Here is a 19,991-nt window from a genome sequence, read left to right as displayed (position 1 = left end):
GTGTGTGTGCGTGTGTGATTTTCGTAGGCCAGACGGGCTGAGCACGGTCAAAGTGGACGAGAAGGAACGCTTTGAAGACATCAAGGAGCGGTTGCGTGTGATATTGGAAAACCAGATTGTAAATTTCAGGTACGTTTAACCACATGTTACACAGTCCTGGTACCTGAGGGAGTTTCCCACTGAAATAAATCTGTCTTCATCTTCCCTTGTAGATATTGTTTCCCCTTTGGCCGTCCAGAAGGTGCATTGAAGGCCACTTTATCTTTGCTGGAGAGGGTTTGTAAAAATAAAAATTGTATACCCCATTAAAAATAACCATAACAGAGATGAACCAGATCAGATTATTCCTCAATCGTGTGTCCAACATAGGTCCTGATGAAGGACATCGTCACCCCGGTTCCACCAGAGGAAGTTAAAGGAGTTATCCGCAAATGTTTGGAGCAAGCTGCTCAGCTCAACTACGAGCGGATCAAAGAATATGCTAAAATAGAAGGTAATCATGAAAACAAAACCGGCATGATGTATTTGAGTGAACCACCCAATTATAAATGCATCCATTCAACAACCATAAACAATAAAATGTCAGTAATTTTGTTTGGTTTCAGACTGAAATGCAGAAAAAACACGGAGGACTGATTACAGATTCTCCTTAAAGTCCTTTTTATTACTTCAGCATGAGATTGAACTGGTCTCTGATATTATTTATTTATTTGGTTTCTTTGGTTGTTTTTTTGTTTGTTTTTTTGGTATATTTGTTGTCCGTATCCGGAATGATTACTGGCATCCCAAAGTATTTGTGACACTCTGTCAGTCACTTTCTGTCTCAATAACTCTCTCCTTTTTTTCAGGCCTGCTTTAGCTCTGTGCTGTTCTGTAGGTCAAGTTGGCTTTTGTGTAGAGGTGTGTGAGTAAAAATGCATTCAAATCCAAAGCCCTGAAATCTGTTGATGTGCTGATCTCTCATTGTGCCTTGACTATTCAAGCTGTGTAGTTTTCCAGCCTCTGACATTTGGACTGTGGGTTCAGCTTAACTGAATGTCCTCTCTGACTGCCAGTTCCCAGTCGATCCACACTCTCCCTCTCCCGCTATCTATTAGCCTCTCTGATTCCTCTGGCTGACTCTGCCCGTCCCCCTCACCCCCCACCCCCCTACTGCCTTGAAATACCAGCAACTCTCCCGTCACCTCTGTCTTATGCTCTCGTGAAGACCACTATCTTCCGCTCCCTGTCTGCTCTGCTTTCTCTCCTTTCCCACAGTGGCTGGCTTCGCCACTCGTATCACTTTATTTGGTCTCTTTTACCGTGTGATGTGTGGCTTTCAACCAAAGGAATGCTGGGATTGAACACCTACAAACCAGCATCAGACACCTGCATGTGCTTTGAGACATAACTACATGGCCTTTCTTTATTGGCATGATTACATATTCAGAACTCAAGACATTTTATAATGTCTGATACTTATTTCTTGCTGTCTTTTCTTCTGGTTTAAATGCATCTCCTTTGCATATTTATGCAGAAAACACTGATGTTGTTTATGCCTTGAAAGAAATCCCCCAGGGTGCTAAAGATACTAAGGAGTCAAACCTTACTATCTTACCATGCTCTGTGACTTTACTTCCCATTGTCCTTGTGAGGCTCCTGTTTTAAAATAAACCAGTATACGTTACTGCCGAGCCTCCTGCCCCAACAGAATGTCATTTTCACCCGGACAGCCCTCTTCCCATCAGCTTCTGACCTCCAGCATTCCCACCTCTGACCCTAGCCTCTTGCATGCCCCGATCCTTTTTTGTAGGGAAAAAGAGAGAAATGTTTGAACACCCTGTCTTCTGCTTGGCGTCTCAAGTGATGGATTTAACCATCCGTGAGTACCTTCACCCCCTCCCCTTCCCTCCTCCCAGTCGCTCCATGCTCTCCTCTCTCACCTCATCCTCCCTCTGCCTCCTCTCTTTCCTCCAGAGATGTTGCTCCTGCCATGCTCGTTTTTTTTTTAATTTATTTTTTTTTAATCTGTGCCTTTGTCTGTGAGAGTGAGTGGGGAGCGAACCGGTTGAGAGATCTGAGCAGTACCACTGAATCAGTCAGGGTCCTTTTTTTTGAGTACCATCTGTTTGTGATGGACATGAATGAGCAGTCTGGTCTGTAAGCTTCTTTCTTTTGGTTGGATGCCCATTCCTTTGACTTGAATGCATTTTTACATTGCTTACATTGTTATCTCCTCCAGTCATTTGGTCTGATCATGTGTCGGTGGCGTGCCGTGCCCAACAGGTAGCCTGCTTTTTATTTGTTTTTGTTTTTTTGTTGTTGTTTAATTTTTCACTGTGACTCTAGAGACATGAAGGAGCATCTGTCAACCAAGCTATTGTGTGGGAAGGACAGGTTAGGGTGTGTGATTTTAACAGTTTGCTCTCACGTTTTAACTCCAGTCACTCAGTGTGTCCTGTCTCCGATCCTGGCAGCTGTTTGTGTGTCTTACTTGTTGACAACAGCTTTGTCTGCCTGTTAACAAACATCTTATAGCTTTTTTTTTTAATTTACAATTTTCCACAGGCTAAAGTTTCAGCATTTCTGTTATTTTGTTGTTGTTTTTTTTATTGTACGTTTGTGACATTTGTCTGTTGCCTAGAAACCTCATTCCCTGGAGCTGAAACCCTCCCAGCAGATTCTTTGAAAGGGTCACATGGTGGTGATTAACAACGCTAAGCTTTCCCCTCCTGTAACGTGAGGATATCCCTAGAAACTCTCTCATTCTAAACATCTCTTTATCTCTTCTCTCCCCTTCTCGCTGAAGTTGAGAAAGGTCAAAAGGATCAAAAGGATCCAGGTGAACTCATGTTTAGCTTGTGGTTTAGCCACACATGCACATACACACAGACCTTACGCCTCATTTCCACTCACACACACACACACACACACACACACACACACACACACACACACACACACACACACACACACACACACACGGACTTGTACAATACAGAACATTTGCATGTAAACACAGAATTTACCTGTAAAACATCTTCCATATTATACACTCTGATAATATTGAATTTTTCAAATGTCTTGGCATGTTTTAAACATTTATCAAATCAATACTGATGAGATTGTATTGCTCTATACAGTTCAAAACTAATTAATCATAATTATAATTTCAGAGTTATTTACATTTATTCAATTTTTCATGCAAAATGAAATAGAAAATGATATTTAACCTAATACTGTGTAATCCATGGTAGAGCAATACAGTCTCTCACTAGAAGAATAGGTTGGGCAGGGGAAAAAGACATTGGTCATCTTTTATTAGTTTAACCCTCATTATCACATACAGTACAGTTGACTTTAAAGCAAATGATACTTCTGTCAGTGGGATTGCACCAGTCACAACCACTGGGTTTAATGGTGAAGTCAAGTTGGTGACATTTAGATTATTAAAGGGACATTTTAAACATTTCCAGAAAAGTCACCTAACATAAAAACATCCTCCCTCTTTCATGGCATGCAGTCATGCAGATAGTTGAGTAAATGATAACTCTGTGTTAAACACTCCTGGAACTAAGAACTATCTACATGACAAGTTTTTGCTTTCATGTACTCTGGTGAACTGAACCGTCACCATTTCACAGTAGTCAGACACAGTGAATACTGCTGTTCTGAAGGATGATATCTATCATTTTGGATCATATTGCATTAATCACATTCAGCTCTATTGCACACACACACACACACACACACACACACACACACACACACACACACACACACACACTGAATGAGATTACAAAGCTACTCTTCTGGTCTTCTGGACCAAAACATGTAAACTATTTTTTCGATCTGCTCCCAAAGCTCTTTCTAACTGGATATTATAACCACAGAATATATAGTTACTGCAATACCGCTCCATGTGATCCATCCATTAGTGTTGATGAAATGTCCCTGAAGACAATGATTGAATTATTATCTTGGCTCTTTGCATATCTCATATTTTTTCTGTCTGATATAATTCACATGAGAATGAAAGCGGGAGATCGGGGTTTCTTAAAAATGAAACCCGAATTGAGTGGAAATGCCATTGTAATAATTAACAGGACACTATTAGTAAGTAAAAAGACAGCTTGTAAAAGAGACCCTCTGTCAGTACTGTGGTGTGCTGTCAGGTCATTTTCCCATAACACTGTTTTATGTAGAGTTGCGTATATATGTGCTTTTGATTTCAGATCTGTGTAAACATCTAGCTCCATGTTAAAGATATCATCCCCCACAATTGTGCTCTTTATAAAATCCCATTTCATGACGTATAACTGTTTTATCAGATTGTCTTGTCAGCAAAGGAACAAGCAAATGATTTGGGGCCTTTATAAATCATAGAAACTGTTGGCAAATCCAATATCATCCCACAGTTCAAGGGCTCAAATGATGTAAAATAACAAGATCTACAATAAATGCAATTTATAAATGTGTTTCCTAAAAAAGAATGCGCATACATTCCTGTCACTACTTTAATTTTCATCAGTATTAACAACCTAACAGCAGGAATAGAGACTACAGTTTCAGCATAAAGCCTGATTCCATTATTAGTGACTGAATATGGATCAGCCGTCTTAATTTGAATTCATCAAACACGTATGTAGAGTTCTATTTAGAGCACCACGCCACGCAACAGCTCCTTATTCTGTGCCGCTTTTCATTTTGCATGTTCTTGATGCCACATTGCACCTCCATCTCAGCGTCACTACTCCTGTGCCTGACACTCTTCCTACATAAATCTGGTTTTCTTGAAGAAAAACATGACTCTGCTTTCGCTTTATGCCATGTAGCCCTCAATGCATATAATTAGAACATATATTACTTGTTGTGGGGGGGGGGGGGGTTATGCTAGACAAACGTCGCAGTGTAAGCACTGTGTTTATATTATATTCAAAATATAGACAGGGAGCATCTTATGAATAGTCAGAAAACTCCCCCTGGAATCCTGCTCTGTGCTTGACTAACCACTCATCCCTCACCCTCATCCTTTTGTCTCAGAGAATGTAGGCCGCTTAGTCACACCTGCCAAAAAGCTGGAGGAAACAATTCGCCTGGCGGAATTAGTCATAGAGGTCCTCCAGCAGAACCAGGAACACCACGCGGAGGTGAGTGAGAACCCCCTCCTCCTCAAAGCACTTTCCTCTATTCTCTGACTCTTATCTCACTCCGCCCAACAGCAGCCAGCTAGTCGTATTATCAGTCTCCTATAAATGAGTTACTTTCATCTATTGGCAACTGAAAAAATACCAGCCCTTTTACTGACGAGTTTTATTGGAGATATTGTTGTTTGACAGGCCGATGAGCTGTACGATTGAGCAGAGACTCCAAATTAGAACAGAACGTAATGTAAGGATGGTTAAAAATCTTTTTTTCTGATCACAATTCATACGGAGCTCAGTGATGCCATGTCATTAACGCCCGTAGATGGTAATGTTTGACAGAAGGTAGGACACGACACCAAAGGTAGGAAGGTCAACAAAACAGTTCGATCTCACGGAAATATGTGAAATGACCACGATGTGACCACGACCTCGTTACACAGCATTACGTGATAGCGGATACATGAAATCCCTGGTTTAACAACACAGCACTCTGGGCCGTTAATGCTTTGTAGTGAAGAAAACTTTATTAATTGACAAAAGCTTATCTATTTTGGAAAAAAAAAATGTAAGTGATGAGTCAGCAGTTAGGTTTGATTAGGATAAGGAACAATGAACGGTTCGTCAAGTACTGGAATACATTTATGTTAAAGGTAGGAAATAGGGTGCAGTAAACAAGAGTCAAACAGGACAAAGGAGCGCAGCAAAGATACGCTTTAAGAAGGAAAAACGCTTGTTGAGGGTTCAGAAAATGCAGCTTGTGAGGGTTAGGTTGTGAAAAGGGACTTCAATGGAACTTGAACACCTGCAAAATCTGTTGTTCGTTGATAGCAAAGCACGAAACCAACCTGCCTCTTAATGTGAGGGACGGCTTTCATTAAACATTGTTGGACCAGGGACTTTATGAGCCCGACAAGAACAAAGCTGTTTTGTTGGGGTTTTTTTTGTTCAATGAAAGTGTGTGTATTGTTTCTGTGGTTCTTCTCACACATTACCTGCCACCACCACCACGCGATGAGGCATTGAGAGGTCACGGTCTCTTGCATATTATCTGTGCGATCGCCCTGAATCAAAAATGAATTCACGTTACTCATGCTTCTGCATGCTACTGAGTTTCCTCTTTGCCACAGTTAGGAGGCAGAAAGGGCACTTTTTGCTGCTCTAGAGCTGCTAGGGAAGCATGATGAGCATGTATAGTTGGAAGGTGATCCAATGTGATCTTAGAACGTGCAGATGAAGCAGATTTACTGTATCTCTCTGAATATGCTTGACAGGCGGCAGTCACAAGTTCTGGAGATCAATCGGTACAGTATTTTTCTTTTTCCTCTTCAGTCCCCGTCACGACCCCCCTGTTTGGCATGTGTGCCACTATGGCAAGAGGCTCGTTCTAGGCTGAGAATGAACTCATACATGCTTTAGCAATGGGTGGGTTTGTAGGCATAGAAGTAAACTTGTTTGTTTCAACGTTTTAATAAGGAATAAAAGGCACTGTAGCTTGCACAACATAACTGTGATCATTAAGCATGTTCATCGGGCCATAAAGAGGTTTCCTTTCTCTCCAAGCATGCTAAGCCAGTAAATTTCCCAAAGTATGCTCCATGTGAACCTTTGAAGTTTGATCCACCATGAACATTTGTTTCTCCTCCATCCAACAATTAATTTCACAGTCCACACTTGTTCCAGCATTACTCCCCAGCTTCTCCTCTTCCATCCCTTTCTGCTGTCTATTCTTAGTTTACAAACCTTTAATAAAACCACAACAACAAATGCCTCAAAAATACATTATTGTTCATCTTCCTGTGTTCGCACTGTCATATGATGACTGTCCAAGCAGGGAAAAGAGGTATGTAGTAAAGCTGAATGAGAACTAATGGTCTGTGCATGTCCAGTGGAAGATGTGTACGTCCCCCTGAGCTTCAGTGCGCTCCCTCAGGACTGGTTGCATTGATACAGCACCCCTAGACTGGCTGAACACGGGTACCGCCGTAGAGCTCAGGGTCCTGTATGTGTCCCTTAATCACTATCAAAGGTTGGAGGCTGAAGCGCCTGGTGACCTTTGAGCAACCGCCCCCCACCCCACCCCCCACCTGTTTAAATCCCCTCTGAATGTAATACAAGAACCTCTCCTTGAATGTGATGGAGAAGAGCTTTGTTTGCTGCCTGTTTTTCTAACACCTGAGCTAGCTTTTTAGATCTAGGGTAAGTAGACAGGTAAGTAAAGATTTAAACGGAGAAAATAGCAGATAAAAGTAAAGCAAAGCATGCAGCATAATTTGAAAAGATTAAAGCTGTCATTATTGAACTTGTTAATCTGAATGATAAGCAAATAAACCAAGACTGCCAGCAAAGCAGCTACTTTACATCTGCTGTCAAAGGCCGAGGGACTCCTGACTGTGCGGAAAAAAAACGGTCAGCTGAATCTCAGACGCTTACTTAACTAATTGGAAGAGCCGCCCTACAACACCAGAGGTGCTGTGTGCTGCAGTCTTCGGTGTAGTCAAAGATGTGCATGAGTCACATTCACATGGATGTGAATGGTGGAAACACTCGTCTCTTAGCTTAGCAGAACAGCATGCAGGGAGTTCCCACATTTGCATGAGAAAAGCACCTTTTCCTGGAATCGCTAGATAATGTTCTGAATATATATCAGGGCACCAACAGGCAACTCTGCTGTGTGATTCTTTTGTTACACAAAATATGAAATTATGATATATCCCACCTTTAAGTCCCGCTTATAAATAAGTGTGGATCTCCCAGTGATGGAACATACACACAAATACACACATCTAACACACACATCAGAAACGAACAGGGGAAAACCTACCACGTACATGATGGGACAGTTCTCCAGCATGAACTAATGCTAATCAGTCAAGGTTTTATATTTTTCTTATTGTCAACAAATCTTATGAGGAGATGAAAACCAACACAGCCCTGAAGTTAGTTTCAGGTTGGATATTCACAACTGGATCCAGGAGCTTCTCCCACTTTTTCACCCGGTGTTCCCAACAGTCGCCCTGGACCCCCCGGACCACAGATGTTTCCCTGAGGGACCATTGATAAATTACTTTTTGGATCACAAAAAAATACTCAAATTGTAGTAATTGTTTTCGATATCTTTTTAGCAGCGTGTGCGCAGCGTACATCAACCTGCACTTATTGATATTGTTGGCCTGGAGTAAGTAAACAAAAAACAGAGGAATGGGCTTCACTGTGGCACTCGGTGACATGTTTTTGTCAGACATGTTCATTTGACTGTAATATACCTGCAAATCAACACAGAGCTCTTTTAGAAATGAAAGCTCTTGCTTCAACATCTTCATCTTCAATAAGAGCCATACAGAGATTATTGGAATAGAGGAAGGTTGACAATAACAAAAATATTGCCAGACTTAATCTTGACTATACACAAATCCGGGGTTATTTCCTCTTCAGAGCTGATGGGTAGTTGTCTTTCTTCTTTGTGTCATGTGATAGTGGCTGGATTCCCTTCTCACCTGTTCGCTTCTCTTCCTGCTGTTTCTCTCTTCAGGCGTTTGCATGGTGGACGGACCTCATGGTGGAGCATGCAGAAAACTTCCTGGCCCTCTATGCCATCGACATGGATGCCGCTCTGGAGATCCAGTCCCCTGAGAGCTGGGACAGTTTCCCGCTCTTCCAACTGCTCAATGATTTCCTCCGGACAGACTGTAAGCCTCCTCCACTGCTACATTAATTAATCTCTTACTACTTCTAGAATTTTTATGCTTATGCGTTCTTTTTCTCCATAGATCATCTGTGCAATGGAAAGTTTCACAAACACCTTCAGGATCTTTATGCTCCTCTGGTGGTTAGATATGTGGATCTGATGGAGTCCTCCATTGCACAGTCAATTCACAAGGGCTTTGAGCGCGAGTCCTGGGAGCCTGTAAAGTAAGAAGCCTCCGTCTTTATCAACTGTGCGAGTTTTTTCTATTCCAGTGATAGACAAAGACTGTGCGGAGGATGAGAATCTGGGAGAGCAGCTGTAAAGACGGAGCCAAGAGTGGGCTGAATAATCTATTTTTCCTCTGAAATAAATAGGTTATTTACTCTGAAAATAGTTTTGTTTTTTTTTTGTCTCTGACTAATGCATGTGTCTTACCAGTTTCTCTCCATCATATTGGAGTTAGGGCAAGACTTAATATTGCTTGTTTTTGTTTTGTAAACTAACCTTCATTATTTGTGTTTTGACATGTTGCCAGAAACAAAATTTCTGTTATGTTGCTGTTATCTATTATTCATTATTGCTTTCACTGGTCTGCTTTAGTGTTGTTGCTGTTGTTGTTGTTGTTGTTGTTGTTTCAAATATTATATATGAGATTTGGTGAGGTTAAAAAAGAAAAGAAAAAAGGGTTTATTGGGGATTTTGTTCTCATTGGGGTTAATTGTTCAGTATTAAGTTGCTTCTTTCTCACATCACATTTAATACAGTATATGTGTTGTGTCCTCTTGTATAACGTGCGTTTGACTACTCCCGTCTATCCACTGTATGTGTGCTACTTTCCTGTCCTCCCTTATTTTCTGATTTTACTTTAATGATGAGTGTTAAGTGGCTTTGCTGCGGCTCCCACACCACTGTTATGGTTTCATTTTTTTCTTTTTGTCTGTCTTTTCTACAGGAGTTTAACAAGTAATCTGCCCAATGTGAATCTACCAAATGTGAACCTCCAAATTCCCAAAGTACCAAATCTACCAGTGCCAGTAGCAGGACTATCAGTTAACCTTCCACAAATGCCTAGCTTTTCTACCCCGTCATGGATGGCTGCTATATATGACTCTGAGTGTGTATTCAACTAGTTCACTTTAGATTTATTAAGCAAACAGACACTGCCTTGGTATGAAGATGCCCTCAGATACACCTCACTGCAGAATTTATTTCTAAAAAGACAGTTATTTTGTCTTTTTTGTAAAACCAGAAACAGACAAATTAAAAAAATCTGGTCGTCTGCCTCTTGTGTCAGTTCTCCTCATGTTCATGCCAAGGCCACTCTGAAAGGTGTTAGTGTTAGATGGGGTCCTGCTCTCTGAAATGAGAGGCTGAAATGCCCCTCATTTGTCTCAACATGCATGCTAAATATATATAAATATATTTGCACTTAGCAGAAAACTCTTAGACATCGAGGTTCATCTGTGACCTTGACCACCTGCTAGTCGCCTGATTGGGAGGTGAGGTGGTGGGGTGTGGCGGTTAAAGTGATACTTCACCGCAAAAAGGATGTTTTGCTTTTGAAGTCCTCACAAACAGAAGTCACGTGTTCGCAAAGATGTTTTCTGCTTCCGGCATCGCGTCTTTGTGACTCTGGCGCACTGACTGACTGACTGACGGCTCCAGGAGCAAAACAACAACAAACTTTCCTGAAAATGTCCGTTTACAAACTCTCAGGTGAATTGTCCCTTGTAATCCGAGTCTTCTTTTTCCATCGGTGTGCTCTCTCGCACTTGTTCACGTAGCGCCAAACGGGAAGTGTTATAATTTGTTTGTTTATGGGTTTTTTTTTAGCGGAAATCAAAAGTGTTTGTGGATTACTGAGCATACAGCTGGATAAAGATGACGTGGATTATACCGGATGATGAGTCACACGGAAGTAATGCAGGAGTGGAAAACATCTTTGTGAGCTCATGACACCTATTTGTGAGTGCTTGAAAGGAAATAATACACTCTCTAGTTGAAGAGAGGCTGGGTGGTATAAAGCCGGGCCTGCAGCTCTCTATCGCATCTGCCAACCTCACTTCTTCTCCAATAGGCTCTACTCAGGCTGGCCTGAAGGTCTGCATGTTAAGTGATTCCTCCAGGGGCCCCGCCAGCCTGGGGACATGGATGTTGAGTGAGGGCCTGTGACCACACAAGTCAATTTGCTCCCCCACCTCCACAAGTACCATTTCACACGCCCTCCCTCACTCTTCCATTCCCTTCCCCTTTTTGTCTTGACACAATGTGATTAGATTCTGTATCTGCAGTGATTGGACCTGCATGTGGCCACATCACATCCCGTTCAATAATCATACTGTACAGCATGGTTATTGATTTGTGACGCTCCTTTTCACCCATTCGCTGACTGTCCACAAACAGCCAGGAATTGACATTTGGACAGATGAGTCAGTGATGGTGAAAAGGTTCAAATTAGACTGTGTTTAGGTGTAGTGGAACAGCTTCCTCCTCTGCACCTGCCACGACGCCCCACACCCCTCCCACCCCTTGACTCCTTCTCTCCAGCGGGATATTTGTCTTCTGACCTGAGCATGTGTGTGTGTGTGCGCATGTGTGCGCGTGTGTGTGTGTGGTTTGGGTCGATGGCAGTAATGGCTCTGGGACATCAGAGGACCTCTTCTGGAAGCTGGACGCCCTCCAAACATTCATCAGGGACCTGCACTGGCCTGAGGAGGAGTTCGCCAAACACCTCGAGAGTCGCATTAAGTTGATGTCGAGCAACATGATCGAGAACTGCGTCAAGCGGTGTGTCTGTTTGTGCATAAGAAGACAAACAGCGCTATGAGAATGAGCACTCCCCTGCATTTTTATATAATTGTGTGAATTCATGTTTAATTTGCTTTGCAGCACCAGGATGGCATTTGAGTCCAAACTGGCAAAGAGCAGCAAGTCCACGGATTTCCGCATTTCTCCCACATTATGCACCATGTTCAATGTGATGGTGGATGCTAAGGACCAGTCGGCTAAACTGTGCGCTATGGAGCTGGGCCAAGAGGTACAGTACGTCGGAAAGAATATTTATATTCTCAACTACACGAGCTGCGTTTTTCACCTGAAATCTTTGCTTTTTGTTGTTTATTTGTTTTTACAGAAGCAGTTCCACTCCCAGATCGACGATCTGATTGAGGAGAGCGTGAGGGACATGATCCAGCTCCTGGTTGCAAAGGTGCCGCCGTACATCTGCTGTGTCACTTTGACCAGGAGGACAAACGCAGAACTGCTACTGATGATTTATTTTGAAGTTCCTCATCAATTCTGTTCTCTTCGTTCCATCCCAGTTTGTTGCCATACTGGAGGGAGTTTTGGCCAAGATTTCCAGATACGATGAAGGCACGCTCTTCTCCTCGTTCCTCTCATTCACGGTGAGCTGATACCTCGGTTCCTCACTTTGTCCTTGAACTTCTTTTAGAACATGAAATCTCTGATATTCGCGCCCCGAGTTTCAAACTAAATTTGACTGCAAGGCTGTGTTCTGATGACATAGCAAGTCTCTTATTTGCTGTAACTGCCTTCTCAAATAAAAACAGTGTTTTTGACAGTTTTCTTCTAATTTCAGGTGAAAGCTGCCTCAAAATATGTGGATGTACCTGTGAGTAAAATGACCTTGATGCAACTGAACCAAATACGACTGTAATCTTCCAGAATGTTCCCGTTCTGTTTTTTTTTTTTTTCTTTAATTACGTGTTTGAGCCAGTTTTTGTGTCTCCTAGCACTGACCCTGTTTCTGTCTTAACAGAAACCTGGAATGGACGTGGCCGACGGCTATGTGACCTTTGTCCGCCACTCTCAGGATATGCTTCGTGATAAGGTCAATGAGGAGGTGTATATAGAAAGGTTATTTGATGTAAGTAAGATGCCGTCTCCTCCTCACACTGAAAGGGAGGGGCCCTCCAAAATGTGGCAAAACAACAGGGCAGAGAGGGATAAGTCCCATTTTGAGACCAGGAAATGCTATTCCAGCCTGGCAGAAGAGGCTTTTCTGATCCTCTATCCCTTTTGGCTTTTCTCTTTCTCTCTCTCTGTCTTCTCTCTGAAACTGAGCTGCTGCCCTCTGCATTCTGGTGTGCATTGCCACAGTGCTTTTGGGCCTTTGTGCATTAAAAAAGGAAACTTTTATTAACAAAGAGTCCATAAAAGCATCCTCAAAAACAGGATTATCAAAAGCAGTGCTCTCTGGAAAGAACAGAAGTATCCACAGTGATGAAATGCACACCTACTTATATTTTTAGCTCACCCCCCCCCCCCACTATGATTTCAAATACTTTCCACATAAAGCATGTCAGCCTCCAGAAGAAAAGACACTCTGCCCTCTTGACCTCAGTCACAATGAAGCAGCCGTACAATTCCTCCATGTGAACTGAAAACGAGGGTCAAAGATGCGTCCGGGTGAATTTGGAGGCTGACATGTCCTTTACCCTCCGTCTGTGACAGCAGTGGTTCCCAACACGAGGTGCAGGCAGTAGCTGAAAGGCTGCGAGGTGATTTACAGGACAGAAAACAAATATTTGTGACTTTTTCTCCTGAACAGCCTTTTGCACCAATCAACCTAAAGCTTAATAGTCCGTGTTGAGTAACAAGTTTGACTCCAAACTTTCTACAGTTGCATCATTAATATCCTTTCTTTTCTTCCTGGCCTTTATCGGCGCGCTTTCTCCCCTCAGTCAGAAGGCAACTGGATATTCACATTTGATTTTAGATCACCGCCGGCAAGAAAAAAGTTCATACAACCCATTTTTTTCAGCAAGACAATCTCCGCCAATAAACACCGTGATTTTTATCTGTTTTGAAGCATGTGCGCTGTGTTATGAAGAATGGGTGCATGACTTAAGCATCACTACAACCAGATTAGTGCTTCTTCTGCTTCGGGCATGATGATGTATCATATTCCGTTGAACAAAACTAAAGTGTATCTAAAAGGTAAATTCTCTTAAGCTTTGGTGAACCACTGACCTTATTTCAGACATTTCATCGAAAGTCCACTCAAAAATTCTGTGAATTTATGAGAGAAGCAGATGTTCAACAATGCTCCTATCACCATCAGCCTGGAAATTTGGAATTCTCACAGAAACAGTATTTCCAGAAGCCTGTTTCATCCACGAAATCAAATAATTAGAAAATTAAGATTGTTTATACAGTAATGCGGTTCAAACTGAGCTGTTCATTGTAATTTCTGTGTACATGACCGCATTAAAATGATGAGAACTAGCTAGTTTTCTTTCTCCTCCCGTGTGGCAAATAAAGAACATTAGCGAGCCTGCAAACTAGAGACGCTGCATCTGTCAGGCTTCCCAAATAAACGCATGTGCTCGCCCCAGACTGAGACAGGCGGATCAAGATCGGTACGATGTCGGCGCACATGAGAATTATCATCTCATTTTAGTAAGCACCACTGTTGGCTAGAGGGGCCACAGATGTCAGCAGAAATAAAATTGCCAGTAGCGGCTTGAATAATTCAACAATGACGATTTTGGGGCTTTTTGGCAGTAGAAGAAGCTTTATTATGCAATAACACAAGTCTGCCTTGTCTAAATATCTCAATTTCCTCTGGGTTTGTAGTCGATAGGAACTGATGCCTGTTTAGGAGGAAGGTTAACTGGTGCAACAGCCTGCAGGACTTTTGCAACTATTTAATTGACGCCATCTCTCTTGGTTGAACTCCTGGAAAAAGTCTCCGACTAATTGATGGAGGGGTTCATGAGTAAACAAAGCCGGGCCGGTTGGGAACCAGTGTGTGTGCGTGTGAGGGTGAAGAGAGCACTGTCTTATCAAAACATAATCCTAACGGGATACATTGACAAAGATGTGTCCTCCCATGTGTGATTTGAACGACACATAACGCTGTGTGTTGTGTGTGCTTCATGTCATTCAGAAACGTTTTTTTTGCACAGACCTGTGTTCCTACAGGTGTGTGACGACTGTGTGTGTTTGACAGGAAGTGAATTTTTATGTCTGACAGATACCCAGAAGTCTCGCTTTGTTTTTTAAAAAAATATATATATATATATTTATTGTTTGGTTTTTTTTTGTTGTTGTTGTTGTTGGTTAAAGCAGGAGTCCCGTGTTAGATAAATGTTTTGTTTTGGAGTGAGGAGTGAATGTTTCTGTCTTCTGGCTCCCGTGTCTCCTCCTGTGTCATTTGTTTTTTTTCTTTCTAGTGTTTGTTTCCCCTCCTTGTGTCCCCTGTGTGACCCCGACGTGCTCCGATAACCCTACTCAGCTCTGTCATGTTCAATTCCTCTGAAGAATTCTCAAGATGTGAATGTTTAAGCAGCATTTCAGAAAAAAAAAGACTTCAATTCCAAGGATGTCAATGTTTTTCCTTTTCATTTGAATGCTTTTCCATCCATCCATTTGCATGCATGTGGAAAACAAAAAAAATAATCATTCCTCAATGTCGCATAAAGCTCTACTTTGTCTCTCTTTCTTCCGCTGATTTATTTCAATCCTTTTGATCTCCTCTTTTCTGATTAACACCATTCCTGCTGCCTCCTTAAATCAAAAAAAAAAAAAGTGGCACTTATCTCTAGTGTTGCGTTGCGTTGTTTTCTCACATTATGTTGGTTGGCATGATTTTTTAGAGTCAAATAATCTTCCTGTGTACACCTTCTAGCATGACCCTCTTCCTCAGAGTTCTGCCTCATTTGCACATAGAGCAGTCTTCCTTAGCACGTATTCTCGCCACCCACCCACCTGCGAGCTCTGCATGCACTGCACGCTCAACTCGACTGTGAAGTGGACAGGCATCTGAAAATCTGGCCTCCGGTCAAAACTATCCAGCCATTCACTTGATCTTGATCTCATGAACTTAAAAAAAAAAAAAAAAAAAAAAAGCAACAACGACAACAACAACAACCAGAAAACAAGAAAAAAAAAAACCCTCACAACCCTTGTGGATTAACTAATTTGGACATAATAAAGTGTTTCCTGCATTCCTGCCTACTCACATGTTTAAAGTTGATTTCTTTTTCTTGATATCGGAGGTATGACAACTGTTTCTATCAGACGTGGGTGCTGTTCTCTTGTAACTTTATACGTAAACACACTCTGGGAAAGCAAAGAAGAGAAAAAAGGTACAAGAAAATAGCACCGCTGCAACCTGCCTGCTAACCATTTACTCACTCTCATTCTGGTTTGTTTTTTTGTTTTTTTTTTTTGCTAATGAATTTGTGCCCAAGTTATAATTTCAATCCCCCTCAGTAGTTTTATCTCGAATGTAGGTTATTTCAAATTTTGCATCCTGCATTTCAATTTGAATAAATTAAAAGTAAAAGCTTTGTAACTGCTGTGTGTAATTGCTGGGTCATGCAGCCTTTACAAACTTGTGACTTTTGAATATCTCAAAGGGTACAGACGGTTGTTTCGTCCCATTTCTCCCTCACTTGTTTATTTCCTTCATGTTGTAGTCGTATCAGTGCTCCGAGTACTTCCTCTAAAAATTGACTCTTTTCAGCTCTTCAGGGTGCTCGATACGCAGTGTGTGTGTGTGTGTATATGTGTGTGTATATGTGTGTGTGTGTGTGTGCGTGTGTGTGTGTGTGTATGAACTTGTGGCGAATGCGTTTGTGTATCTCTGTGTTTGGGAACGTTTACTGAAACAGTGAGATCTAAACACTCTTAAGTAGATTTAATGAATTCTATTTTCCTATTCCCAGTAGTATTTGAGCCAGTTTCTACATTTAATTTGGAGATTGAATTGCTAATGCAAAGTTTAAGCGTTTATTTCTTTCAAAGTCCCTGAAGAACCTGTTTTTAATAAATGATTTTGTCCACATGCAAGTAATTCTTTAAAATTCAAGACAGAGCGTGTTTGTTTGGAGATGAAGAAATACATGAAAATCTAATATCTGATAAATACACATTCAGGTCAGAAAGAAGGGGAGAGCAAAGCTTTTTTAAACAGAAGTTCTGGGCAAAAATGTTGTAGCAACAATTATTGATGATTTCACACGATATGAACTAGAGGCAGTTCATGAATAATCAGTAATGTGGATATGATGCTATGGCTAGGAGAGTCTGGGAAGTTCAGAAAATGACCTGGCCTCCACTAAGACGCTGCTTCCAAAACCTGGAAAAGAACGGAATTAGTTATGGAAGTGAGCTAGCTGCTAAATCTGGAGCAGCCATCTTTTTATTCTACAAAAGCATCCTGTCCTTTTCTAAATGAAATAAACTGAACTGCTAATATCAGTGTCTAGTCTCAGCCCTCGAGCAAAGCACGCTGACATGGACCAGATGAGGCTGTTAGACTCAGAAATACGAAGAGATCAAACTTTAGGATGTGTTCAAAGTTTAACCAGGACTTTAGGAGTATAAAGAAAATAGATGGAGACAGAAAACAATCTGAGTAGTGAGAGACATAGTGTTGTTTGCTACATTTAAATTGCGCAACAAAAAAGCTAGTAAAACACATAATTTAGCTTTTGATAATGATCCTAAATTTCTTTCTTCTCTCTCATGACATCACATCCTGTGACTCTGCATTCATCACTGACTCTGACATGAAATCCAGGAATGTCTGTCTTGTGCATGATGATAGAGACTTGGTTAATCGTCACTAAATAATGCAACACACACACACACACACACACACACACACACACACACACACACACACACACACACACACACACACACACACAGTGTACGTGTTTTGTTACGGTTCTGTGTCTTGAAGACCGGTTTGTGTTATGATGTCTTGTGTGTGAGTGTGTGTTTTGCTGGAGAGTGTTGTGTGTTTGTGTGTTTCAGCAATGGTACACTGCCACCATGAACCTGCTGGGGACCTGGCTCACCGAGCGCATGGATCAGCAGCTGCACGTTTACCAGCTCAAGATCCTCATCAGGATTACAAAGGTGACCCATGAAACTACAGGAGCAGTTGGAGCGAGTGCCGGGCCCGGTGTGCTTACGTGTGTCTCTCCTCTCATAGAAAAAGTACCGTGACTTCCGCCTGCAGGGTGTCCTGGACTCCACCCTGAACAGTAAGATGTACGACACGGTGCGTAACAGGCTGACGCTGGAGGAGGCCACCGCTTCAGTGAGGGAAGGAGGCATGCAGGGCATCTCCATGAAGGACAGCGATGAGGAGGATGAAGAGGATGACTAGAGCCTTTGCACTGACACTCCAACCCTCCCTTGAGACCCCGCCCCCTCCATCCCTAAACCACGTCCCCTCCTCTTCCCCCTCCTCTTCCTCCTCCTCCTCCTCCCTTACACACTTTTGACTTTAGCCTGGTTACCGATGCATGTACCGACTCAGATAGCCACTCTAGGACCTCTTTGTCAGCTCGAAAATGCCTATGAAGGAACTATTAACTATAAAAATAGTACTTATACTGAGGAAACTCAAAAATAAAAATGTTTAAAAAATAATAACCATGATTGGCAGTTTAGCTGTGTCATGATAAAGATAGCACCTATCTTCGATTCATTCATTTCTAAATTCATTTCTATGTGTTACTAAGCAATATGGAGAAACCATTCGTTTGACAATGTTGAGTGAGATTAATAGGTGTGTCCCTGTCCAATGCAAACCTATATGGCGCTTCTCTTTGTCGTATTCTACATTCATTAATGGTACATTGTCGTGATGATGAGTGTGTGTGTGTGGACCCCTTTATTTGTCTTGTCTGTTTTTAAGTGAATGCCGACTGCTTTAAACAGAAAATGAAACCTGTGTATTTGTTTACGGCTGTTACAGATTAACGGTTGTCTACTCACTGTTAACACCGACAGTAAGTCCAGACCTGCATTTCTACCATGTGTCAATGCTATGTGTCATCTCAATTACTAATAAAGACACGGTTTCGGCGTAAACCTTGAAACCTCGGCCAGGGGGTATTCTAGAGATGCAATATTCTCCATTTGAGCTCCATTTTGATAACTTAGGAGATTCTATTTTTATTTCAACATTATAAAAAAAAAGAAAATAAAAAAGCCTTGGAACAGGTTCTATTTTAATTGAGTTGCACTTTTACAGAGAAAAGAGCAAGTATAATTTTTTTTTATTAAAAAAGGAAGAAAAAAAAAGTTGGTCCGTCTTTGTTCTGTAACTGTGTAGAATGAGATGTCTGGCATTTGTTTGGGTCTCACTGTTGTTTTGTATATATTATATAAATATATATATAAATATAAGATGCTGTACATTGCATTCTGAGCCATCGCTGCATGCCTGTGGGTTCTAACCCCCCTACCCCCCCCCCCCCCACACTCCCCAACAACTGCCCGTCCACCCGCCCAAACGAACACCCCCCCACCCCCATCACCCTGAAAAAACCCGCTTTGTTTTCTGTGTGAATTAGCTGGTGGATTCATTCTTGCTTTTTGCCTTATGGAAGCCAACAGTTGTAATATGCAAGAGCTGTGGCCTGGAAATAAAAATTATTGTACATGTGCATATTTTGTTGCGTTTTACTTCTTCACCTCACACACAGTTATACACATTTTTCAGTCCACAATTCAACACTCACCCACTTCCATGTAATACGAGGATGCGGTGCACCCAAACCCCGAATTTATTTGATGTATAGCAATACAATATACCAATTAAATAACATTATTACACTATAATATGGTATACAACGGTATCACCGGAATATTCCACTTCGATACCATCATATTAACATGTGATATGATGAAAAAAAAAAATTGGATCCTTTCAAGTTACAAAATAACTACCCATAATGCACTGAGGCTAACATACTGGATCCCTGGTCACACATATACCAGCATGGTGGACCTCAAGAGGGGCAACAGTGGACTGTGGAATTGTGGGCATTCGCTTTGTTTTGGATAATACATTTTCCACAAAAGCATAATCTGTTAACAGGGCACTTTACAAACCTAATCTTTGTATGAAAATAGAATCTTCCATGATCACAAAGGTTACATTACAGACAGACAATTTCTTTGAAGTAAATATGAACAGCTCCTGCACTTTTTAATTTCTATGAGTGTCAGCATTAAAAAAAAAAAAAAGCCACAATGTTAAAGGAACAAAAGAAAACAATTGAAGAAAAAAAGAAGCTAAAGTAACATTCTTTTGCATAAAAGGGGGGAAGGGAAGGGGGGTGTCAATCTGGACATTTCTCCAAATGTTGGAGTTTGTATTTAGCAAACTCCCCTTTGGTAGAGAAGCA

At 41.6% G+C, this 19,991-nt stretch overlaps 1 protein-coding gene across 6 annotated transcripts in view; it reads left to right on the top strand.

The window, feature by feature from the left end:
- cadpsb (Ca2+-dependent activator protein for secretion b) overlaps positions 1–19,256 on the top strand; it is a 62,428-nt gene extending 43,172 nt beyond the window's left edge. Inside the window, exons 15-31 of one of the 6 annotated variants that reach the window (XM_086199450.1) lie at positions 28–129; positions 213–276; positions 370–493; positions 1,793–1,861; positions 5,023–5,129; positions 6,398–6,427; positions 8,656–8,812; positions 8,894–9,035; positions 9,764–9,925; positions 11,443–11,598; positions 11,701–11,848; positions 11,945–12,019; positions 12,132–12,215; positions 12,410–12,442; positions 12,590–12,697; positions 17,602–17,706; positions 17,783–19,256. In XM_086199450.1, coding sequence (XP_086055576.1) covers positions 28–129; positions 213–276; positions 370–493; positions 1,793–1,861; positions 5,023–5,129; positions 6,398–6,427; positions 8,656–8,812; positions 8,894–9,035; positions 9,764–9,925; positions 11,443–11,598; positions 11,701–11,848; positions 11,945–12,019; positions 12,132–12,215; positions 12,410–12,442; positions 12,590–12,697; positions 17,602–17,706; positions 17,783–17,959 — 1,843 coding nt within the window. In that variant the 3' untranslated portion in view covers positions 17,960–19,256. Of the gene's footprint in view, positions 1–27; positions 130–212; positions 277–369; positions 494–1,792; positions 1,862–2,788; positions 2,822–5,022; positions 5,130–6,397; positions 6,428–8,655; positions 8,813–8,893; positions 9,036–9,763; positions 9,926–11,442; positions 11,599–11,700; positions 11,849–11,944; positions 12,020–12,131; positions 12,216–12,409; positions 12,443–12,589; positions 12,698–17,601; positions 17,707–17,782 lie in introns of all 6 variants that reach the window. The other 5 variants (XM_086199446.1, XM_086199451.1, XM_086199448.1 and 2 more) reach the window with 5 other exon arrangements.
- The last annotated feature ends 735 nt before the right edge of the window (positions 19,257–19,991 follow it).

This window comes from Aulostomus chinensis, chromosome 3 (genome assembly GCF_037954235.1).
Source record: "Aulostomus chinensis isolate RoL2024-O1b breed Wild chromosome 3, RoL_Achi_v1.0, whole genome shotgun sequence".
Lineage (NCBI taxonomy): Eukaryota > Metazoa > Chordata > Actinopteri > Syngnathiformes > Aulostomidae > Aulostomus > Aulostomus chinensis.
Note: the sequence above shows the minus strand (reverse complement) of the source record. Positions and strands in the feature narration are given on the sequence as shown.